At 43.4% G+C, this 19485-nt stretch overlaps 1 protein-coding gene across 1 annotated transcript in view; it reads right to left on the reverse strand.

Moving 5' to 3' along the window:
* The window catches only part of LOC149452914 (uncharacterized), an 81598-nt gene that overhangs the window by 41244 nt on the left and 20869 nt on the right, over positions 1-19485 (reverse strand). The window contains exons 3-4 of the mRNA XM_089688816.1: positions 8717-9037; positions 6032-6124 (exon numbers count right to left, since the gene is read on the reverse strand). Coding sequence (XP_089544942.1) covers positions 6032-6124; positions 8717-9037 — 414 coding nt within the window. The remainder of the gene's footprint in view (positions 1-6031; positions 6125-8716; positions 9038-19485) is intronic.

Below are 19485 nucleotides of genomic sequence, written 5' to 3' on the forward strand. Positions count from 1 at the left end.
AAACCCTCAGCATGGGCATTACAAATGAATGAACTGCAGTCATGTTGATCCACAGAACTGATTCATCATATGCCCGTGTTCTCTTCTGTTACATATATGCCCAACATGGACCAGCAATGTACTGGCACGTCGCTGGACTTTGAGTGGTTATACCGGGATGTTGCCTGTGTCACGTCTATGGTAGTGAGTTCTATAAAACCACAGCTTGGGGTTCCCCAGGGTGCGGAGTCAAAGCCCCAGCCTTTGGTCAGGGTCACGGCCCCCAGGTACAACCAGCTGAGGTAGAAGAAACCGCTAGCGGGAGCAGGGTGCAATGGGAGAAGAGACAGGAGATCCAGTAGACAAGGTCTATCCGAGGTCAGGACAGGTGGAAAACTAGCGATGTCAGGAACGAGCCGGGGTCGGCACACGGATAGACAATAGGAGGAATGTCAGGGACAAAGCCGGGGTCAGTACACAGATATACAATAACGGATACACAGCAGAACACAGGAGAGCTCCGACAACAAACATTGCTCAGGCATTGTGGCCCAGTTTGAGCACATCTTAAATAGACAGGCAGACAAGGAGGTGGGACAGGAAGTGATGGAAGGGAAGGACATAAAACCCAGGGAATAGCAGACGACACCCATAGCTGAGCACAGAACAACAAACATGTGAAGGAATCAAGAGCAGCATGGAGGTAAGAGTAAACACACAAGAGGCTGCAAGCTAACTTGTGACAGTACCCCCCCTCTTATGAGGTCTCCCCACTTTTTTAGGGCCAGGTTTAAGGGGAAACCTCTGATGAAAAAATTCCACCAGACGGGGAGCAGAAACATCAGTAGAAGGAATCCAACACCTCTCCTCAGGACCATATCCCTTCCAGTCAATAAGATACAAAAGCTTCCCTCTGATGAACTTAAAATCCAAGATTTGCTTGACTTTATACTGATCTGAAGTACTCGCTATTGGGGAAGGATAACGATGAGGATGGGAAAACCTGTTGATAATTTTCTCAGAAGAAAAACATGGAAAACATTAGGGATTCTTAGATGTGAAGGGAGGTGGAGTTTGAAAGCAACAGGATTGACCTGGCGAAGGATGGTAAGGGGACCAATGAACCGAGGAGCACATTTCATAGAGGGTACCCATAAATGGATACTCTTGGTAGAGAGCCAAACTTTGTCACCCGGGAAAAATTTGGGACTCACCCGGTAATGAGAATCAGCAGCTACTTTGTACTTAGAAGTTGGCAGATGTAAGCTCTTGGAAACATTTGCCTCGGAAGGAGTAAGAATAGGGGAACATACGACAGGAACCTGGGCTGGAGCAGACACCAAAACCCGGGATGAAGGGTCTGGTGAGGAGGCTGCCAGGGAGGGCACAGGGGTGGGCGTGAAGGCTTTGATTCGTATAGTGGGCAAGACAGGCTTTGCGGAACAGAACCTTGGGGTAATACAAGGAACAGAGGGCACTATGGGATATGTATGGGGACAAACAGGGGACAGAGGGTACAGTAGCTACTAAATGTGGAAACCACTGCTGGCTCCAAAGCAGCTGAAGGGAGTTTTGGGGTCTCAGCAAGCAGGACACATGAATCTGGGAACTCAGATGGTACAGAGGTCACAGATGTTGGGACCTCCACCCAACCAGAAGGTTGCGATATAGGAGCTCTAAGCTGCAGCATGTGTAAAGGGACTAAAGATTTGGGCAGCAAAGAGGGTAAGGAACTAGAGGTGGACAGCACCGGAAGGGGATCCGTAATAGGAGTAGGCAGGGGAGCAGCCTTACTACAAGAAACATCCTTTAAGGTCTGGCAATGATGAGGGAGCATCAGAGAGGCGGTGGCCACAGCCATGAGGACAGTGTGAGGTGGGGACACCTTAGGGAGACAAGTTTAATTGCATTTAGACCCCCAAGACAATACTTGGCCAGATTTCCAGTCAAGATTGGGTGATTGTTTCTGCAACCATGGAAGTCCAAGAATGATGGGGCTAGAAGACTTAGGGAGGATCAGGAAGGAGAATTCCTCACAATGAAGAGCACCAACCTGCATGGTTATGGAGGAAGTCCGGAAGCGTAGAGGTCCTAAGGCCAAGGTAGAGTCATCAACTGTAGATACTGATTGGGGAGTCGTCAAGGGGACAAGAGGAATGCCCAATTCAGTGGCCAAAGATTGCTCAATGAAGTTCCCGGCTGCCCTAGAGTCCACATAAGCAGAAACCTGGTACGAGTTCAGGGCAAAATGAATGGAGACAGGTATGGTAAATCGAGAGAAGGTGGCAGAATTCAGGTTCTGGTCTAGATCACCTCCCTCACAGTGAGCCAGACCCAAGTTTCCCAGGCGGACAGGACATGACCTTCTGCCCCACAGTAAAGGCATAGACCCAATCTTAGGTGGCACAATCGCTCTTGTGGAGTAAGGTGCATTCAACCTAACTGCATGGGCTCTTCAGACGTTGGTACGGTTGCAGAGGAAAATTGATCAGGAAATTTCTGGGAAAAAGGAGCACGAGAACCCACTGGAGGGCGACGTGGATGAGTCCTTTCCAGATCTTGCTCCTGGAAGCGGATATCGATCTGGATGCTAAGAGCAATCAACTCATCCAGGACGGTGGGTATGTTCCTTCCGGCTATTTCATCCTTAACCCGGTCCGCTAGACCCTGCCAAAAGGTTGCAGAAAGGGCCTCATCATTCCATGCAAGTTCTGAAGCCAAGGTGCGAAACTGAACTGCATACTGACCAACCAACATGCTTCCTTACCGTAGCTGAAGAAGGGCTCCCGCAGCAGATGAAGTCCTGCCGGGCACATCGAACATTTCCCGGAAAGCTTGCAGGAAGGCTGGGAGACTGGAGATAGTGTGGTCTTGATGCTCCCACAGTGGCGAGGCCCAAGCCAGTGCTTTACCAGAAAGGAGGGAGATCATGAAAGCCACCTTGGAACGATCGGTAGGGAAATGATCGGTTGCTAGCTCAAAATGAATCAAGCACTGATTAATGAAGCCTCGACAAGCCTTGGGATCACCAGAGAAGTGAGGCAGTGGAGGCAGCTGGAGTCTTGTAGGATGGTGTTCCACCGGGAAAACCACAGAAAGTGGAACAGCAGGAGCCAGAGCAGAGGATAAGGAAGTGGACCCCGCCTGTAGCTGATCCAACCGGGAGGAGAGTTCCTGCAGACAATGCATAATCTGTTCTTGGAAGGCCTGTTGGACCTAGACTCTCAGCGTCAAAGCCTGACATTGTTCCAGGACAGGCTGCGGTGTCTCCAAAGAGCTCATGGCCTGAGCAAACTGTCACGTCTATGGTAGTGAGCTCTATAAAACCACAGCTTGGGGTTCCCTAAGGTGCGGAGTCTAAGCCCCAGCCTGCTTGTTCTCCAGGGCCTCTGATGGTGGGGATGGACTTGAAGCAGGCTGGAACTAGGTCGTGGCCCCCAGGTACACCCAGCTGAGATAGAAGACACCGCTTGCAGGAGCAGGGTGCAATGGGAGAAGAGACAGGAGATCCAGTAGACAAGCCGAGGTCAGGTGGAAAACTAGCGATGTCAGGAACAAGCCGGGGTCGGTACACGGATAGACAATAGGAGGAATGTCAGGGACAAAGCCGGGGTCAGTACACAGATATACAATAACGGATACACAGGAGAGCTCTGACAACAAACGTTGCTCAGGCAATGTGGCCCAGTTTGAGCACATCTTAAATAGACAGGCAGACAAGGAGGTGGGACAGGAAGTGATGGAAGGGAAGGACATAAAACCCAGGGAATAGCAGACGACGCCCACAGGTGAGCACAGAACAACACACATGTGAAGGAATCAAGAGCAGCATGGAGGTAAGAGTAAACACACAAGAGGCTGCAAGCTAATTTGTGACAGCCTGCAGCTACAGACATCATCCTGATATGGTTTTTTTCAGCTGTCGATCAGCTTTCATGTAAAAGCAATCCTAGTGGCCAATTAGCTGCTGAATTGTTTTTATGAGCAGTGGGAAGGGACATTCCCCCCACCCCCTCCTTCTGCCTTCCACAGTTTTCTAGGGCTCTCCAGTCCCACAGGGGAATCCGAGAATGCAGCCGGAAGTTCTGCTGGCTGACCATAGAGCTGATCAGAGACCATAATGACTTCAATCATCTCTATGATCCAAAAAAAATATGAAAAGGGACAGTGTGAAAATTAAAAAAAACAAAAGAACTAAAAAAAAAAAAAAAAAAAACACCCTTGCACCCCCTGAGCACGCACATGCATGAGCAACTGTTGACCACGTGCTGGTATGTAAACAGCAGTTGCACCATGCATGTGAGGTATCACCGAGATCATTAGAGGGCAGTAATTCTAGCGCTACTCCTGTGTAAATATAAATTGATGACCTGTAAAGGCTTTTAAAGCATCGCCTATCGATAATAAAAATGTATGTATTGTGTTGCCATTGCACAGGCATGCACAATTTTAAAGCATGTCATGTTTGGTATCCATTTACTCAGCATTACATCATCTTTTATATGTTATCAAACAATTGGGCAATATATTGTGTTTTTGTTCATTAAAATTCTAAAAAGTGTATTTTTCTCAAAAGACTTGCGTTTGAAAAATCGCTATGCAAATACTGTGTGATATAAAAAATTTCAACACCCACCATTTTATTCCCTAGGGCCTCTGCGTTAAAAAAACAACTAAATATATATATATAAAATGTTTGGAGGTTGAAGGTAAATTTCTAGCAAAAGAACAGATTTTTCATGTGAACAAAAAGTGTTAGTAAAGGCTTGGTCTTCAAGAGTGGGTGATGTATGGCAGACGCTTCTAATCTTGGCCTTGAAATGCCAGGATAGTAAAAGCCCCCCCCCCCCTCCAAAAGACCCCTTTCTGGAAAGCAGACACTCCAAGGTATTTGATAAGAGGCATGGTCAGTGTTTTGCAGATCTCATTTGTTGCCACATGATTTTGGAAAATGAAGAAAGAAAACAAAAATTGTTTTCTTTTTTTCTTTTTCAAAAACCCGTGACATAAAATGATATCTATAAAATACTCACCATGCCTCTTATCAAATACCTTGGGGTGTCTACTTTCCAAAAAGGGGTCATGGGGGGGGTGGTGTTTGTACTATCCTGGCATTTTAGGGCCTTTGAAACTGTGATAGGTAGTGGGGAAGTGATATGAAGAAATATGCCCTTTGAAAGCCTGGCGGTGGTCATTGGATTTTGGGGACCTGTATGCAGCTAAGTTGCCAAAAAGTCTCTCACATGTGGTACCCCCATACTCAGAAGAAGTAGAAGAATGTGTTTTGGGGTGTTATTCCACATATACCCATGGCAGGCACGAGCAATATATCATTAAAGTGACAACTTTGTTTAAAAAAAATTGTCATATTCAAAAAATGTTCCATGGACTCAACATGCCTCTCTGCAAAATCCTTGGGGTGTCTACTTTCCAAAAGGGGTGATTTGGGGGGAGGGGTGTACTGTCCTGGCACTTTAACACTTCAAGAAATATGATAGTCAGAAAGTAAAAGCTACATAAATTCCAGTATATACCATAATTTGTAGACACTATAACTGTCACACAAACCAATATACATGTATTGAGATTTCTTTTTACCAAAGACATGTAGCAGAATACATTTTAGCCTAAATTTATGACTAACTTGAGTTTATTGGATATTTTTTTAAACCAAAATTGAAAAATATTGTTTTTTTTACAAAATTTTCGGCCTTTTTTTGTTTATAGCGCAAAAAAATAAAAACGCAGAGGTGATCAAATACCACCAAAAGAAAGCTCTATTTGTGTGAAAAAAAGGACATAAATTTTGTTTGGGTGCAACATTGCATGACTGCGCAATTACCAGTTGAAATAGTGCAGTGCCCAACAACAAAAAATGGCCTGGTCAGGAAGGGGGGTAAATCCTCAGGAGGGCGAGTGGTTAATGAACTGATCTGAAACTAAATGAATGTTTTTGTTCTGCACGTCTAATCTGAGGTTATATAACAGTTCTAATGACATAAACACACCTTGCGGCATTTATTTACTTCCAGATAAAAGAGCAAAAACTTACTGTGAATAAAACCGATCATCAAACAGTATGTGAAACATACGATTACGCCTAAAACAACTGCAGCCATAGAAATATCTATCACTGGATACCGTCCTATAAAAGAAAAACACAACAGATATTATCTCAGTCCTGCATGTCTGGAGAACCCAACACTTCTATATATACTGACTGTACATTTATCATTGCAGGTGAAGCATTTATATTACTGGATTAGAATAGGTAGAATAGGACGCTACTAGTGTTCAAGGTATCCGCTCACTAAACATAGCTGTGGTCCCATAAACCAAACACTACTTCTCAACAAAGAGAGGTTTTTGTGAATTAGATGTCCACCAGAAGGAGGTTACATTAAGGGACCAATGTGGTGAACCATACGTGAGTGTTGTACAAAACTGCATTTATTGATTAGAATATTAACCGCTCGCCCTCCGCCCTATATCAGAAGTACTGCTACAGGGTGGCAGGGCCACACACACACACACACTTTACATTTTCGGATAGGGGGCGCACCTACACGCGCTCCACTATTGGCGACTGGGGATGTCGATCACTCAGTGATCGTCGGCAAAGCTGACAGGTGAGCGAGCTGTATGTAAACAGAGATCTCTCTCCTGCCAGCAAGGACATGCTGCTTTGTATCTCTTTTCCTAGTAAAACAGCACACAGATAACTCTTTGATCAACCCAGATGTTAACCCCTTCCTGTCCAATGCCATTAGTACAGTGTCAGTGCTTTTTATTAGCACTGATCATTGTATTGGTGTCACTGGGGATATCAATGGCAGGTAGTCAGTTCCCACCAGTGTCAGAATGCCCGCCGCAGTCGCTGATCTCCGCCATTACTAGTATTGAAAAAAAAATTATTCCCAGTATCTACACCGCCATTTGTAGATGCTATAGCTTTCACATAAACCAATTTATTTACACGTATTGAGATTTTTTATTTTTAGCAGAATACATTTTGGCCTAAATTTATGACGAAATTTGATTTAATTTTTTTTTTATTGGACATGTTTTATAGCAAAAAGTCAAAAACTTGTTTTTTTTTCTTCAAAACGGTTATGTTTCACATGACTGTCATATGCCTTTAAGTGTTCTTTGCATTTTTCCTCTGCTCCTCCCTTTGCTTTGGTTTAGTTCATGCTGTATAGATAGCCCCACCCCTTTTCCTAGTAAGGAGTTTCAGCTTCAAGCCTCATGTCATGAAGCAGATCACATTATGATATTTTGACCTATCCGATGTTCATTGTTGTAAGATTCTCTCAGTTTATGGAATAAACTTCAAAAGATCTACAAGGTGTCATCTGATTGAGTCACTGCCTGTGTTATTCAACTAAGATTGGAGTTATCGCTATCTCATCACAACTGTAAGTTACAGAGATCACACTTTCAATGCTTAGATTGGAGAGACAGAACAAAAACTGTAGTTCTTTTTGTTAATAGTGACAAAAATAAAAAACACAGAGGTGATCAAATGCCACCAAAAGAAAGTTCTATTTGTGGGAAAAAGAGGATATAAATTTCATTTGGGTGCAGCGTTGCATGACCGTGCAATTGTCAGTTAAAATAACACAGCGCCATAACGCAAAATAATGGCCTGCTCAGGAAATCCTCTGGAAGGTGAGGGGTTAAAGCTAAAAACACATGTGATGTAATGTTCACAGTTCATAAATTGCGCTTATTCTTTATCTTCCTTCATAAAGTGTGCGGCTTTATTATCTCTAGTGATAAACATGCAGCACTTCCCATATAGGTGTGAACAAACACACCGCGTGTCCACCACCGTTCCCTCCTGAGCTCAGTTCCACTTTTTGACCTGTCCTCTTACAGGTCAAAATTAGAGATGAGCGAATTATTCAAAAATTCGATTCGGCTGATTCGCCGAATTTGCGGGAGAAATTCGATGCGAATTTATTCGCTGCGAATTTAACTTATTAAAAGGGTGTTTCTAGGCTTCAGAGAGCCTTTATATTAGTGCAGAACACTGTACCTTTAATTTAAATGCCCTTGGAGTCTGCTGGGGAAGAGAAATAACACTGTCAGTCAGTATGACATGCAGATGAGTGCCGTCGATCTTAGAATCACCGCACACTTCACTCATTTGGGCAGTCACGGGAGAAGAGGAAGAAGAGGAAGAAGAGGAAGAAGAGGAAGAAGAGGAAGAAGAGGAAGAAGAGGAAGAAGAGGAAGAATTCCAGTACAGCAAAAAAGTGTATCTGCAGAGAGCTCCGCTATTTCTGACAGTTCTCTGACAGTTCCTTCACATGTACAGCGGTTGAAACATTGTATCTATTTGTTTCAGAATAAAAACATCTGTATCCTAAATGGAAACAAATAGATACAATGTTTCAACCGCTGTACATGTGAAGGAACTGTCAGAAATAGCAGAGCTCTCTGCAGGGACACTTTTTGCCGGCTGATCGGGGAAAATTCGATTCGCGCACCCGAAGTATGCTAATATTCGGATTCGCCGTGAATCGAATTTTTCCTGAAATTCGAAACAAATTCCACTTCGCCTGGTTCGATTCGCTCATCTCTAGTCAAAATCACTTGAATTTTTGGATCTTTAGCAACCTCTTCACTTTCGATATGGGAGTAGAAGGCAAACCCCCCCCCCCCCCAAAAAAAAACGGACGATCATTCATCCAATATTCTCATTGTGTGTACGGGGCTTAAGACTACTTACTTGTCATGGTAAAGCTGAGAGTAATTTCCTCCTCCAGGGATCTGTGGCTGACAATACAGGAAAATACATCTCCGGGTTCAGCGTCGGTAGACGGCTCCACAGTCAGCACACTGGTCACAATAAATGTCCCATCGCTGTTCCCCAAAGGTGTTGTGAAAGAAACGTCCTTGTCCCAAGGTGAGCTCCTGCTGTTACTTTTACTGGATTTAACCCATCGGATCTTCACAGCTTCTGGGTAAAAATTATTGACTTCACAACGGACAGATCCCGTGATTCCATCTTCAATATGTTGATCATGGCTCAGCGCCGTCTGCGGCTTAACTGTACAAGGAAAGACACAATTATTCATTATTTCTATACTAAAGGCTAATTCCACTTAAAGTGTTACTAATTCCCGGACCCCACATTCCCTCTATCCGCTCTCCCCGGACCCCACATTCACTATATCCGCTCTCCCCGGACCCCGCATTCACTATACCCGCTCTCCCCGGACCCCGCATTCACTATATCCGCTCTCCCCGGACCCCGCATTCACTATACCCGCTCTCCCCGGACCCCGCATTCACTATATCCGCTCTCCCCGGACCCCGCATTCACTATACCTGCTCTCCGCGGACCCCGCATTTACTATATCCTCTCTCCCCAGACTCCGCATTCACTATATTCGCTTTCCCTGGACCCCGCATTCACTATATCCGCTCTCCCTAGACCCCGCATTCACTATATCCGCTCTCCCTAGACTCCGCATTTACTATATCCGCTCTCCCCAGACCCCGCATTCACTATATCCGCTCTCCCTGGACCCTGCATTCACTATATCCGCTCTCCCCGGACCCCGCATTCACTATATCCGTTCTCCCGGGACCCCGCATTCACTATATCCGCTCTCCCCGGACCCCGCATTCACTATATCCGCTCTCCCACAGTAGACAGAATATGGAAATGCAATTATTTTAGTAAACTGCTAAATCCCTTTTCTCATCAGCAGTATATAGCAGTCTTGTGACTTCTATCAGTGTCCAGCAGAGCACTGGTTAAAACTTGTAGAAGGAGTTTTCATTTTGTTCTAGGAGGATGCAGAACCTCTGATCTCTGTCTGGAAAGTGCTGATTGGCCCTGTGCTGGTCACATGCACTCTCCCAAGAAAAAAAAAAAAAACTCTGTAGCAATACACAATTAAACTTAGCATGTGCAGCTTGCCCCAAGGCAAAAAAAAGTAAATAAATATATATATATATATATTGCGGAATGGTAAAGTCATTGCGAAATCTAAAAAAATCAAACAATATGGTAAAGTGCATCATGACTGTAATGAGCTGAGTGAAACAGTAAAGTGCATCAAGTAAAAGCATGAAAATATCAGCTAAACAGCTCAAAAAGCCCATGGAACAGAGCTCACTTTGGAGGGGTGGGGAAACCCGTCTCAGCTCCCCATATCCCTCTCATGTGTAAGTCACCCTGTGCTTGTTAGATGTACAGGGTGATCTTTCTTAATATTGTGTAGACATGTTTAGGAGATGTGGGGGTTGTGGATAGTTTAATGCCATGTGGTTGCATCCCATTATTCTATTGTGTGTCTTGCTTGGGAGCAAACTATTATGTATGTGTTTATGTGGACTGGGCTCGGGGGGGGGGGGGGGTGTCTCCAACAGCCTCCCTCTTGATGGGACTGTTTATTGGTGTGTCTGTTACTAAATGTAGATTGCCCCGCCTTGTGTCATTATGCGAGGGGGGGGGGGGGAGGTTGTTCTCTTGAATGTATATTTCTTGTATCTGTGTTAAAATAAAGTAGTCTCACAGAAAACAAGGGAGGAGCCTGAACATGGCGGCAGCTGAGGGCTGGAGGTAGGAGCTCTCAGCTAAGCTCCTCCACAAACCTTCCCAGGGGCCTTTCAAATGGAGTAAAAGCCGAGAGTTACCCGAGAATCGGGGGGGTCTGGTGGCGGAGCGGAGGTGCAGAGCCGTGGAGTGAAGAGAGGTCCGCCCGGAGCCCGGCAGATCAGAGAGCCGGGTTGCCGGGTGACAGGAAGAGCAGGCGGGTCACGTGACTACCGCAAAGGAGCACTGGGAGCGGAGGAAGCCGGCCGGCTTGTGGAGTAAGGGAAAAGGCGGCTTTCTGCTCCCTGTATCTTGCTCCCTAATAATACCCCCTGGCTGGTCGTGCAGAGGGGTGAGGCCCTGGAAAGAGCCTCTCTGTGAAGGACCCCTATGGAATCGGGAGAAGGAAGAGAAACAGCCCAGGGGAATCCCCCCCAAGGCGCAGAGGAGCTGGATATCAGCACAGAGGAGCCGGATACCTGAAACCCCTGTCTTCTACACAGCAAGGGACGAGAGACATGGGTGAGTGAGAGACTTTGGAACTGTTGCATTTATTAATGTCCCATAGTGCTGTTGAGGAAGATAAGGGGAGAGGGGGAGATAAGGGGGATTCCCAGGGGCTCCTGAAATAAAAGAAGAGGAGAGAGAGAAAGAGGAAGATTAATTATGCAACCTAAAAGGAGGAGAACCGGTCATCAATTGGGCTAGGCTGGGACCTTTTATCTATGTGAACCATCTTTGCATAAAAGAGAGCAATGCCCATGAAAGAAATGAAGAACAAAAGCAGTAAAGGAAGTGGGGCAAAAGGGCCCCAAATGGGAACAATTAAACAATATACATCCCAGGGAAAAGTGACCCCAGAAAGAGCTCAAGATAAAAATGGAAAAGGCGAAGGGGATATTAGTGTGGAAAGCAGCCCTAGACTATCGCTGGGACTAAATATCAGTAGCCAACAAACAATAGGAGCCATGGAGATGAGAGAGAATGAAAGTGAACTACAAGTGTCAAATAAAAAAGAAATGGCAGAGATGTTTAAAGATCTAGAGATGATAATAAAACAAGAAATGGCAACTATTCGAAAGGATCTAGGGCAGGTGCTGGCGAGAGTGGAAGAAATGGAGGAGAAAAGTGAAAAACAGGCTCAAAATATTGTGGAATTAGAAAAGAAAATAAAGAATATGGGGAAAATACAGGAAAAATTGATATATAAGATGGAAGTTCAAGAAAATTGGAATAGGAGGAGCAACCTTAGGATAAGGGGAGTCCCAGAGAATGTAAAAGGGGAAACATTGCAAGAATTAAGAAAAAAATGTTTTTACTCCATATTGGACAGACCTGCCCTGGAGGTGATTGACTTGGGAGATATTGTGAGAGTAGGAAAGCTCCAACAAGGCAATGGGAAAGAAAAAAAACAAGGGACGTAATTGTTAAACTCAACAATTATAGAGATAAAGAAGCAATCTGGAGAAAGATCAAAGGAAAAGCAGTAATCAGATATGGAGAAATGGATATCCAGATATATGCGGACCTTACACCGGAGACTTTGTGGAGAAGGAGATCCCTGAAACCTTTACTAGAGCAGATGAGGAAAAAGAATGTGTTTTATAGATGGGGGATCCCAGCATGCTTAATTGGATGGAAAGATGGAGTTACAGCCTATTTGAGATTCCCGGAAGACATGAGAGATTTTTGTGAAAAGCTGGGGTTGCAAAGAACGGTGATGGCCGGATGGGGGGAAGAGGAGAGAGAGATAGGGGCAACGAGACAAGAGGACTGGCAGTTTGTCAGAGGGAGGAATTAGGGTGGTGGGGGGGAGAGGAGTTTTTTTTTTTTTTTTTTTTGCTCTTGTGTCTCTCTCTCTTCTTCCTAGCCTCATTCTTTCTTTTTTTTTTTTGTCAGTCCTAAAGAATAATATTTAGTCCTGTTTTCAAGGGGCACCTGAAATGTTTACTGGAAGGCACCGGGGAGGGGGGAGGGAGGAGGAGCCGTCCATGGCTGGAGTTTGACCCCTAGTTTAAAATCAAAGGTGAGGTGTTAGACCCACAAATGATTAGTAGGTATAATAGTTGCCTAAAAAGGGGAAGGGGGGAGGTTGGGGGGAGGTGTGGGGGGAGGGAAATTGATAATAAGGTTAACACTCTGTAGGTTTGAGAGAGATATAAAAGCAAGGGAAAAGAGGAGGAGAGTAGTTACGAGATCCCCGGTTGGAAAGGAAAAAGAGGGAAATAAAAAGGATGAAAGAACTACAAGTTATCACGTATAACGTAAAGGGGTTGAATTGTCCTGGGAAGAGATTTAGGTTATTTAAGGAACTACATCATCAAGCAGTTTCGGTGGGTTTTTTGCAGGAGACACATCTTGAGATAGAATCCAAGGTTAAGTTAAAATCCAGAGATTACCCAACATGGTATTATGCAGATTCCCCGATTAGGAGAGCTAAAGGGGTGGCAATAGGGTTCAGAAAAAATGTAAGATTCGAATTGGAGGATAGAAAAGTGGACCCAGAGGGGAGATATTTGTTCTTGAAGGGTAAAATACAAGAGGTGGAGTGCACAGTAGCTAATATATATTGTCCAAATAAGAAACCAGAGAAGTATCTGAAGGGAGTGTTAAAAAAACTGATGGATTTTAAAGAGGGTTGTTTGATATTGGCTGGAGATTTTAATTTTTGCATGGATCCACAAAAAGATACAACCTCTTCTGTGCAGCGAGAGGGGAGTAGATCTCTGAGATTATTAAAGAAGGTGATCCATGAGTCTCAATTGGTAGACTCATGGAGAATTTTGCATATGAAGGATAGAGATTACACATTCTTTTCAAATGCACATGAGACGTATTCAAGACTGGATTATATACTGATAGAAAACCAATTTATAGAGTCAATGGTTAAAGCAGATATAGGAGTAATGACTCTTTCAGACCATGCCCCTGTTGTATTGAGGATGGGATGGGGTAGGAGGAAAACAGATGGGGTAGGATGGAGGCTGAATGAAGCACTTCTCAGGGATAAGGATATTGCACAGAAGATTGGGAAAGAAATTGAGAGATTCTTCAGAGAGAATGAGACAGAGGATGTGTCAAGGGCAATAGTGTGGGAGTCACATAAGGCATATATAAGAGGAATCCTGATTGCTATTGGGGCAAGAAAGAAAAGAGAAAGGAGAGAAAAAATTAGTGGGCTCTTAAAATATATATCTGACCTGGAACAAATACACAAAAATAGCATGGAAAAAGAAATTAAGCAGAAGACAAAAAAAAAAAGAAAGAGGAGTTAGAGACTGATGGAAGAGGAGAGAAGGAGAGTTTATAACAAAGTGCTAAGTGAGAATTATAAATGGGGAGATAGGCCAGGAAAATATCTAATGAGAGCCTTAAGGAAAAAGAAAAATAGGAATTATATAGATAAAATAAAAAGCCCCAAGGGAGAATTGGTCCACTCAAATAAGGAGATCGCAAAGGTGTTTGTGGATTATTATAGGAAGTTGTATAATATCAACCCATATGACGCAGCAAATAATATGGAAAAGGAAAATAGGGAAAAAAGGAAGATATATTTAAAAAATGCAGGATTACCGAAATTAAAAGATCAACTAAACTCCCTTGAAGCAGAAATTACACAAGAAGAGATAAAAGCAGCAGTTAAAAGTATGGGGACGGGGAAAAGCCCAGGACCGGATGGCTACACAGCAGGGTACTATAAAAAATTTAGTGAAATATTGATTCCCAAATTGGAAAAATATATGAATGCCTTGGGAGAAGAGATGGACATGAGGGGAGAATCTTTACAGGCTCACATGGTACTGTTACATAAGGAAGGGAAAGACGCCTCGCAGTGTTCGAGTTACAGGCCAATTTCATTGTTGAATTCAGACACTAAGCTATATGCAAAGGTGTTGGCGAATAGGTTGAAAGAGCTTATGCCTGAATGGATACATGGAGATCAGGTGGGCTTTGTCCCAGGAAGGGAGGGTAGGGACAATGGGTTGAGATCCCTGATGCTGATACAGAAAAGTAGAAAAGGGGAGACACCGATGGTGGTTCTCTCAATTGACGCCGAAAAGGCCTTTGATAGAGTAGACTGGGGCTTCATGATGGATACCTTAGAAGCCCTGGGAATTGGAGTTAGAATGAGGGAATGGATTGGAAAGCTGTACAGTAAGCCCTCCGCAGTGGTAATAGTAAATGGGGAAAAAACAGAGCCCATTGGGATGTCAAATGGAACAAGGCAGGGTTGTCCTCTGTCTCCCTTATTATATGTTATGTCACTAGAGCCTCTTCTGTCAACAATAAGGAAGAATGGAGATATAAGGGGAATTCAGATAGGAGACGTGGAGCATAAAGTGGCGGCCTTTGCAGATGATCTGCTGTTTTATGTGGGGAATCCCAGGATAACACTCCCAAACTTAATGAAATTGCTGAAGGAATATGGGGAACTATCAAATTTGAAAATCAACCCAACAAAAACTGAGATCTTAAATATAAATATCCCAAAAAGCGAAAAAGAGAAAATACAAAAAATTTCCCTTCATTTGGAAAGAAAGATATAAAATATCTGGGAGTAAGGCTTAGTGCGGCGTATAAGAACTTGTATAAACTAAACTATATTTCATTATTAAATGAAGTGAAGGGGGAATTAAAAACTTTAGAATTCCATCATGGTTAGGACGTATAAACCTGGTAAAAATTATAATCGTACCGAAACTTTTATATAGATTTCAAATGATCCCAATTAAACTCCCGGAAGCCTTTTTTAAAGTAACAAAAAGAATGATAACAAGATATATCTGGAGGAATAAAAAACCGAGGGTGTCCCATGAAATATTAAGTAGAGATAAAGGGAAGGGCGGTCTGGGAGTTCCAGATATTAAGAGATGGACGTTCAATTTAGAGGGGAAAAGTTGGGTAAAAATTGAAAATACACTTAGTGGAACCAATTTGAATAGAATTATATGGTTACCGGCACAATATAGAGGATTGAAGGAGGAATTAAGTTTGTATACTGTAAACGTGTTAAGGGAATGGGACAAAATACACAAATATATGAAATGGGAATTTAACTCTATACTAATGTCACTAAGAAATACAGAATTTTTTCCCCCAGGTAGAGAAGAGATAACAGGTAGATGGTTTAAAAAGGAAGATGTCCAACTTAGAGACATAATGGGGGAAGGGAAATTGAAGACCTTTAAAGAGTTGGAAAAGGAAAAGGGAAATATTTTCACTAGGTTAGACGAGTGGCGTTATCACCAATTAAATTGTTTTTGGAGAAATCTCCCAAAACCCCTGAGAATGAAAAGGGACTGGAATTTGTTTGAAAGGTGTTGGATGCACGGGGGGATGGGAGACACGGAACAGCTAAAATATATAGAATCCTCACAGAACTAAACACAAACACTAAACCAATGCACATAGTGAAATGGTAAAGAGATATGGGGGTGGTATTAGATGAAGAAAAACAAAAAAAAATAAACAGATTAGTTCAATGTTAGTTTGAGGGACGTAGAAATAAATTATAATTGTTTGACAAGATGGCACATTGTTCCGAGTGTAGAATGTAAGATAAGTGGGGAGAAATCACAGTGGTGCTGGCGAGATTGTGGGGAAGTGGGGACAGTGTATCATATCTGGTGGGAATGTCCAAAAATTCAAATATTCTGGAAAACAATAGTACATTTAATAGAGATCATTATTGAAACGAACATCGGGCTAGATCCAGGGATGTGCCTGTTACATAGTTCAGAGTTATCAGTTAGTAAATATAAGAAATTAGGTTTAGGGTACTATTTGAATGCGGCAAAAAGCCTGATCCAAAGTATTGGAAGAAAAAAGAAATACAGAAAGAGGAGGAGTGGATAGAAAGAGTAAACTGGATTAGTAAGATGGAGAAGTTATATTATATACAAGAAGATAAGTTGGAGGTATATTCCGCAAAATGGGAAAAATGGGAAAACTTTGTAGTAAATGTGAGAAAGTGAAAAGTAGAAAGTCATAGAATGGATAGATGAGGAGGATACGCTTGCTTTGGAAAAAAAAAAAAAAATAGTGAAAAATGCAGAGTGGGGAGGGGTTCCGGGGGGGGGGGGGGGGCAGGGGGTAATGTTTTAAGAGGGGAAAAATAAAGTAATAAGAAATAATTGTATATTTATTATGATTGAGATGAAAATGTTTTTGTTATTACTGTGAAAAACCAATAAATATTTAAATTAAAAAAAATAAAATAAAGTAGTCTATTTCCTGGTTTACTTCAAATCTGTGGTGTCTGTGGTCGGTGTTCGGACAGGGAAGTGGTATTTTAACGGAAGTACCCAAGTGCAGTCGGGTCCGGTTCCGTTACACGGCCATTTTAATGGAGACCCAAGCAATCCAGAGAAGACATTATTATTATTATACAAGATTTATATAACGCCAACAGTTTGCTCAGCGCTTTTTCTTATGAGAAAAGGGAACAGCAGAATGAATGCCGTCGGGAGATGCTAGCCCAAATAAAGTGTTAATGACAGCGAATGAAGGGGCTAGCAGTGGTCACAAAGATGGCATAGTAAACAAAAATGGGTAAATAAGAAAAAAATGGGAGATGAGAATAACGAATAGATGTATATATCATGGTAGGGAAACCATCAAAATGTGCAGCATGAGCATATGGAAATGTTGTATAAAACAATCTCATGATAACAATTGCTACTTTGAAATGAAACGGGATCCTTCATACAAGAAGGTGTATCCAATGAAAAAGGGGATAAATAAAAAAAGAAAAATGAAAAAACAACATGAGAAAATATGATGAAAAAAGGGGAATAAAAAATGCAGGCTATTTAAAAGAGCAATGTTAAATGACAAATATCATGAACATATCATAATAAAAAGAACATAACAGTTATAATGGATACAATAAAAACCTGAAAATACATGAAAATGAATAAAATGAAGATAAGAATCAAAATGAAATAAATAGAATAGAATAGAATAGAGCAAAAGGTCATGACTTCCCGAAAAAGTGGATCGCGTGTGCAATGTCAGGCTCCTGCACTTGCTGCCTAGAGCTCTCTGCCTGTACCCCTTGTGGGGGTTAGCTCAGGTGGGGGATCTCCTTCCCTGGGACAAAGGTAGACCGCACAGCAGGCTTTCGTCAAAATCTGACTGGATGTCAGTTTTATTAAAAAGGTTTGCAAGAAATATCAAAATAAACAAAACATCAAAATAAACCCTCGCCATCCAGGCACTAACTAAACAGCAGATGATTCCTCTCTCAGAGGTGAAGGGCTTCTCCCTGTCACCAAAACAAAGTAACAGCAAACCTTTTCTTGCAGGTATAGTCCATACACACAGCTCTCTCAGAATACCTCTCTGAGTCCCAGGCCACGAGCAACTCCTTGCTCCAGCCCTGCCCTTTTTATATCACCTGTGGGTGGACATCAGTGGAGCCCAAACTCTGGTCCGGAACCACCTCTGCCATTGCGGCCCCAAAAACCCGGAGTGGACTCCACCTTACACCTCACAATATGACCTCATGCGAGGTGACACATATCGTCCATCCATCACTTTGCCGTTCATACTGTCACATATCCCCCCCCTCTGCTCAAGCCCCTGCGGCTGAGCAACTGTCCCAACCAGGCAATGGACCCGGGAAAGGGCATCTACATTATTTTGCAGTTTCCCCGTTCTGTGTTCCACTGTGAATTTGAACACTTGTAGCGCGAGAAACCACCTTGTCACTCGACTGTTTTTCTCCTTATTATCACACATCCATTTGAGCGGGGCATGATCAGTAACCAACTTGAACGGTCTTCCTAACAGGTAATATTTCAGGGCCTCCAAGGCCCATTTGATGGCCAAACATTCCTTCTCCACAATGGCATAGTTTCTCTCATGTTTGTTGAGCTTTCTACTTAGGAAGACCACAGGGTGCTCCTCCCCATCTCTGATTTGGGACAGGACAGCACCTAGTCCCACATCAGAGGCATCAGTCTGTACCACAAACTCTGTTGTGAAATCTGGGGTCACAAGCACAGGTTGAGCACAGAGAGCTTGTTTCAGACTTTGAAATGCGGTCTCCGCCTCGGGATTCCACTTGATCATGACCGACCCCCTACCTTTTGTCAGATCTGTCAGTGGGGCTGCAATGGTGGCAAAATTGGGAATAAACCGCCTGTAGTATCCCGTGATTCCAAGAAATGCCCGGACTTGCTTTTTATTTACAGGTTGGGGCCACTTTTGAATTGCCTCAATTTTATTGATCTGAGGCCTAATGAGACCTCGACCAATGATGTAGCCAAGATATTTGGCCTCCTCCAAGCCTATGGCACACTTTCTGGGGTTGGCGGTAAGACCTGCTTCCCGCAGCGAATCTACGACCGCTTGCAAGAGGGAGAAATGAGATTCCCAGTCGGGACTGTGGATGACGACATCGTCCAAATAGGCAGCTGCATATTGGCGATGTGGTCTCAACGTCTTGTCCATCATCCTTTGGAATGATGCAGGAGCCCCATGCAAACCAAACGGCATCCGCTTATACTGAAAGGACCCCTCGGGGGTGGAGAATGCTGTCTTTTCTTTTGCAGCTTCCGTTAAAGGAATCTGCCAATAGCCTTTGGTCAGATCTAAGGTGGTTATGTACCGAGCCGTTCCCAACCTGTCAATGAGCTCATCCACCCGAGGCATCGGGTACGCATCAAACTTAGACACACTGTTCAGTTTCCTGAAATCATTACAGAAACGAATGGTTCCATCTGGTTTTGGGACCAACACTATGGGACTCGACCACTCACTGTGAGATTCCTCAATCACTCCCAACTCTAACATGTCCTTTATTTCCTTTGCCACCGCTTCCCGCCTGGCCTCAGGAATTCTATAGGGCTTGACATTTACGCGGACCCCGGGCTGGGTAACTATGTCATGCTGTATGACCGTCGTCAGTCCAGGTAGGGGGGAGAAGAAATCTCCATTTTTCCTCA

Source organism: Staurois parvus, unplaced genomic scaffold (assembly GCF_062004578.1).
Source record: "Staurois parvus isolate SC_StPar_1 unplaced genomic scaffold, SC_StPar_1.0 ptg000455l, whole genome shotgun sequence".
NCBI classification, from domain to species: Eukaryota; Metazoa; Chordata; class Amphibia; order Anura; family Ranidae; genus Staurois; species Staurois parvus.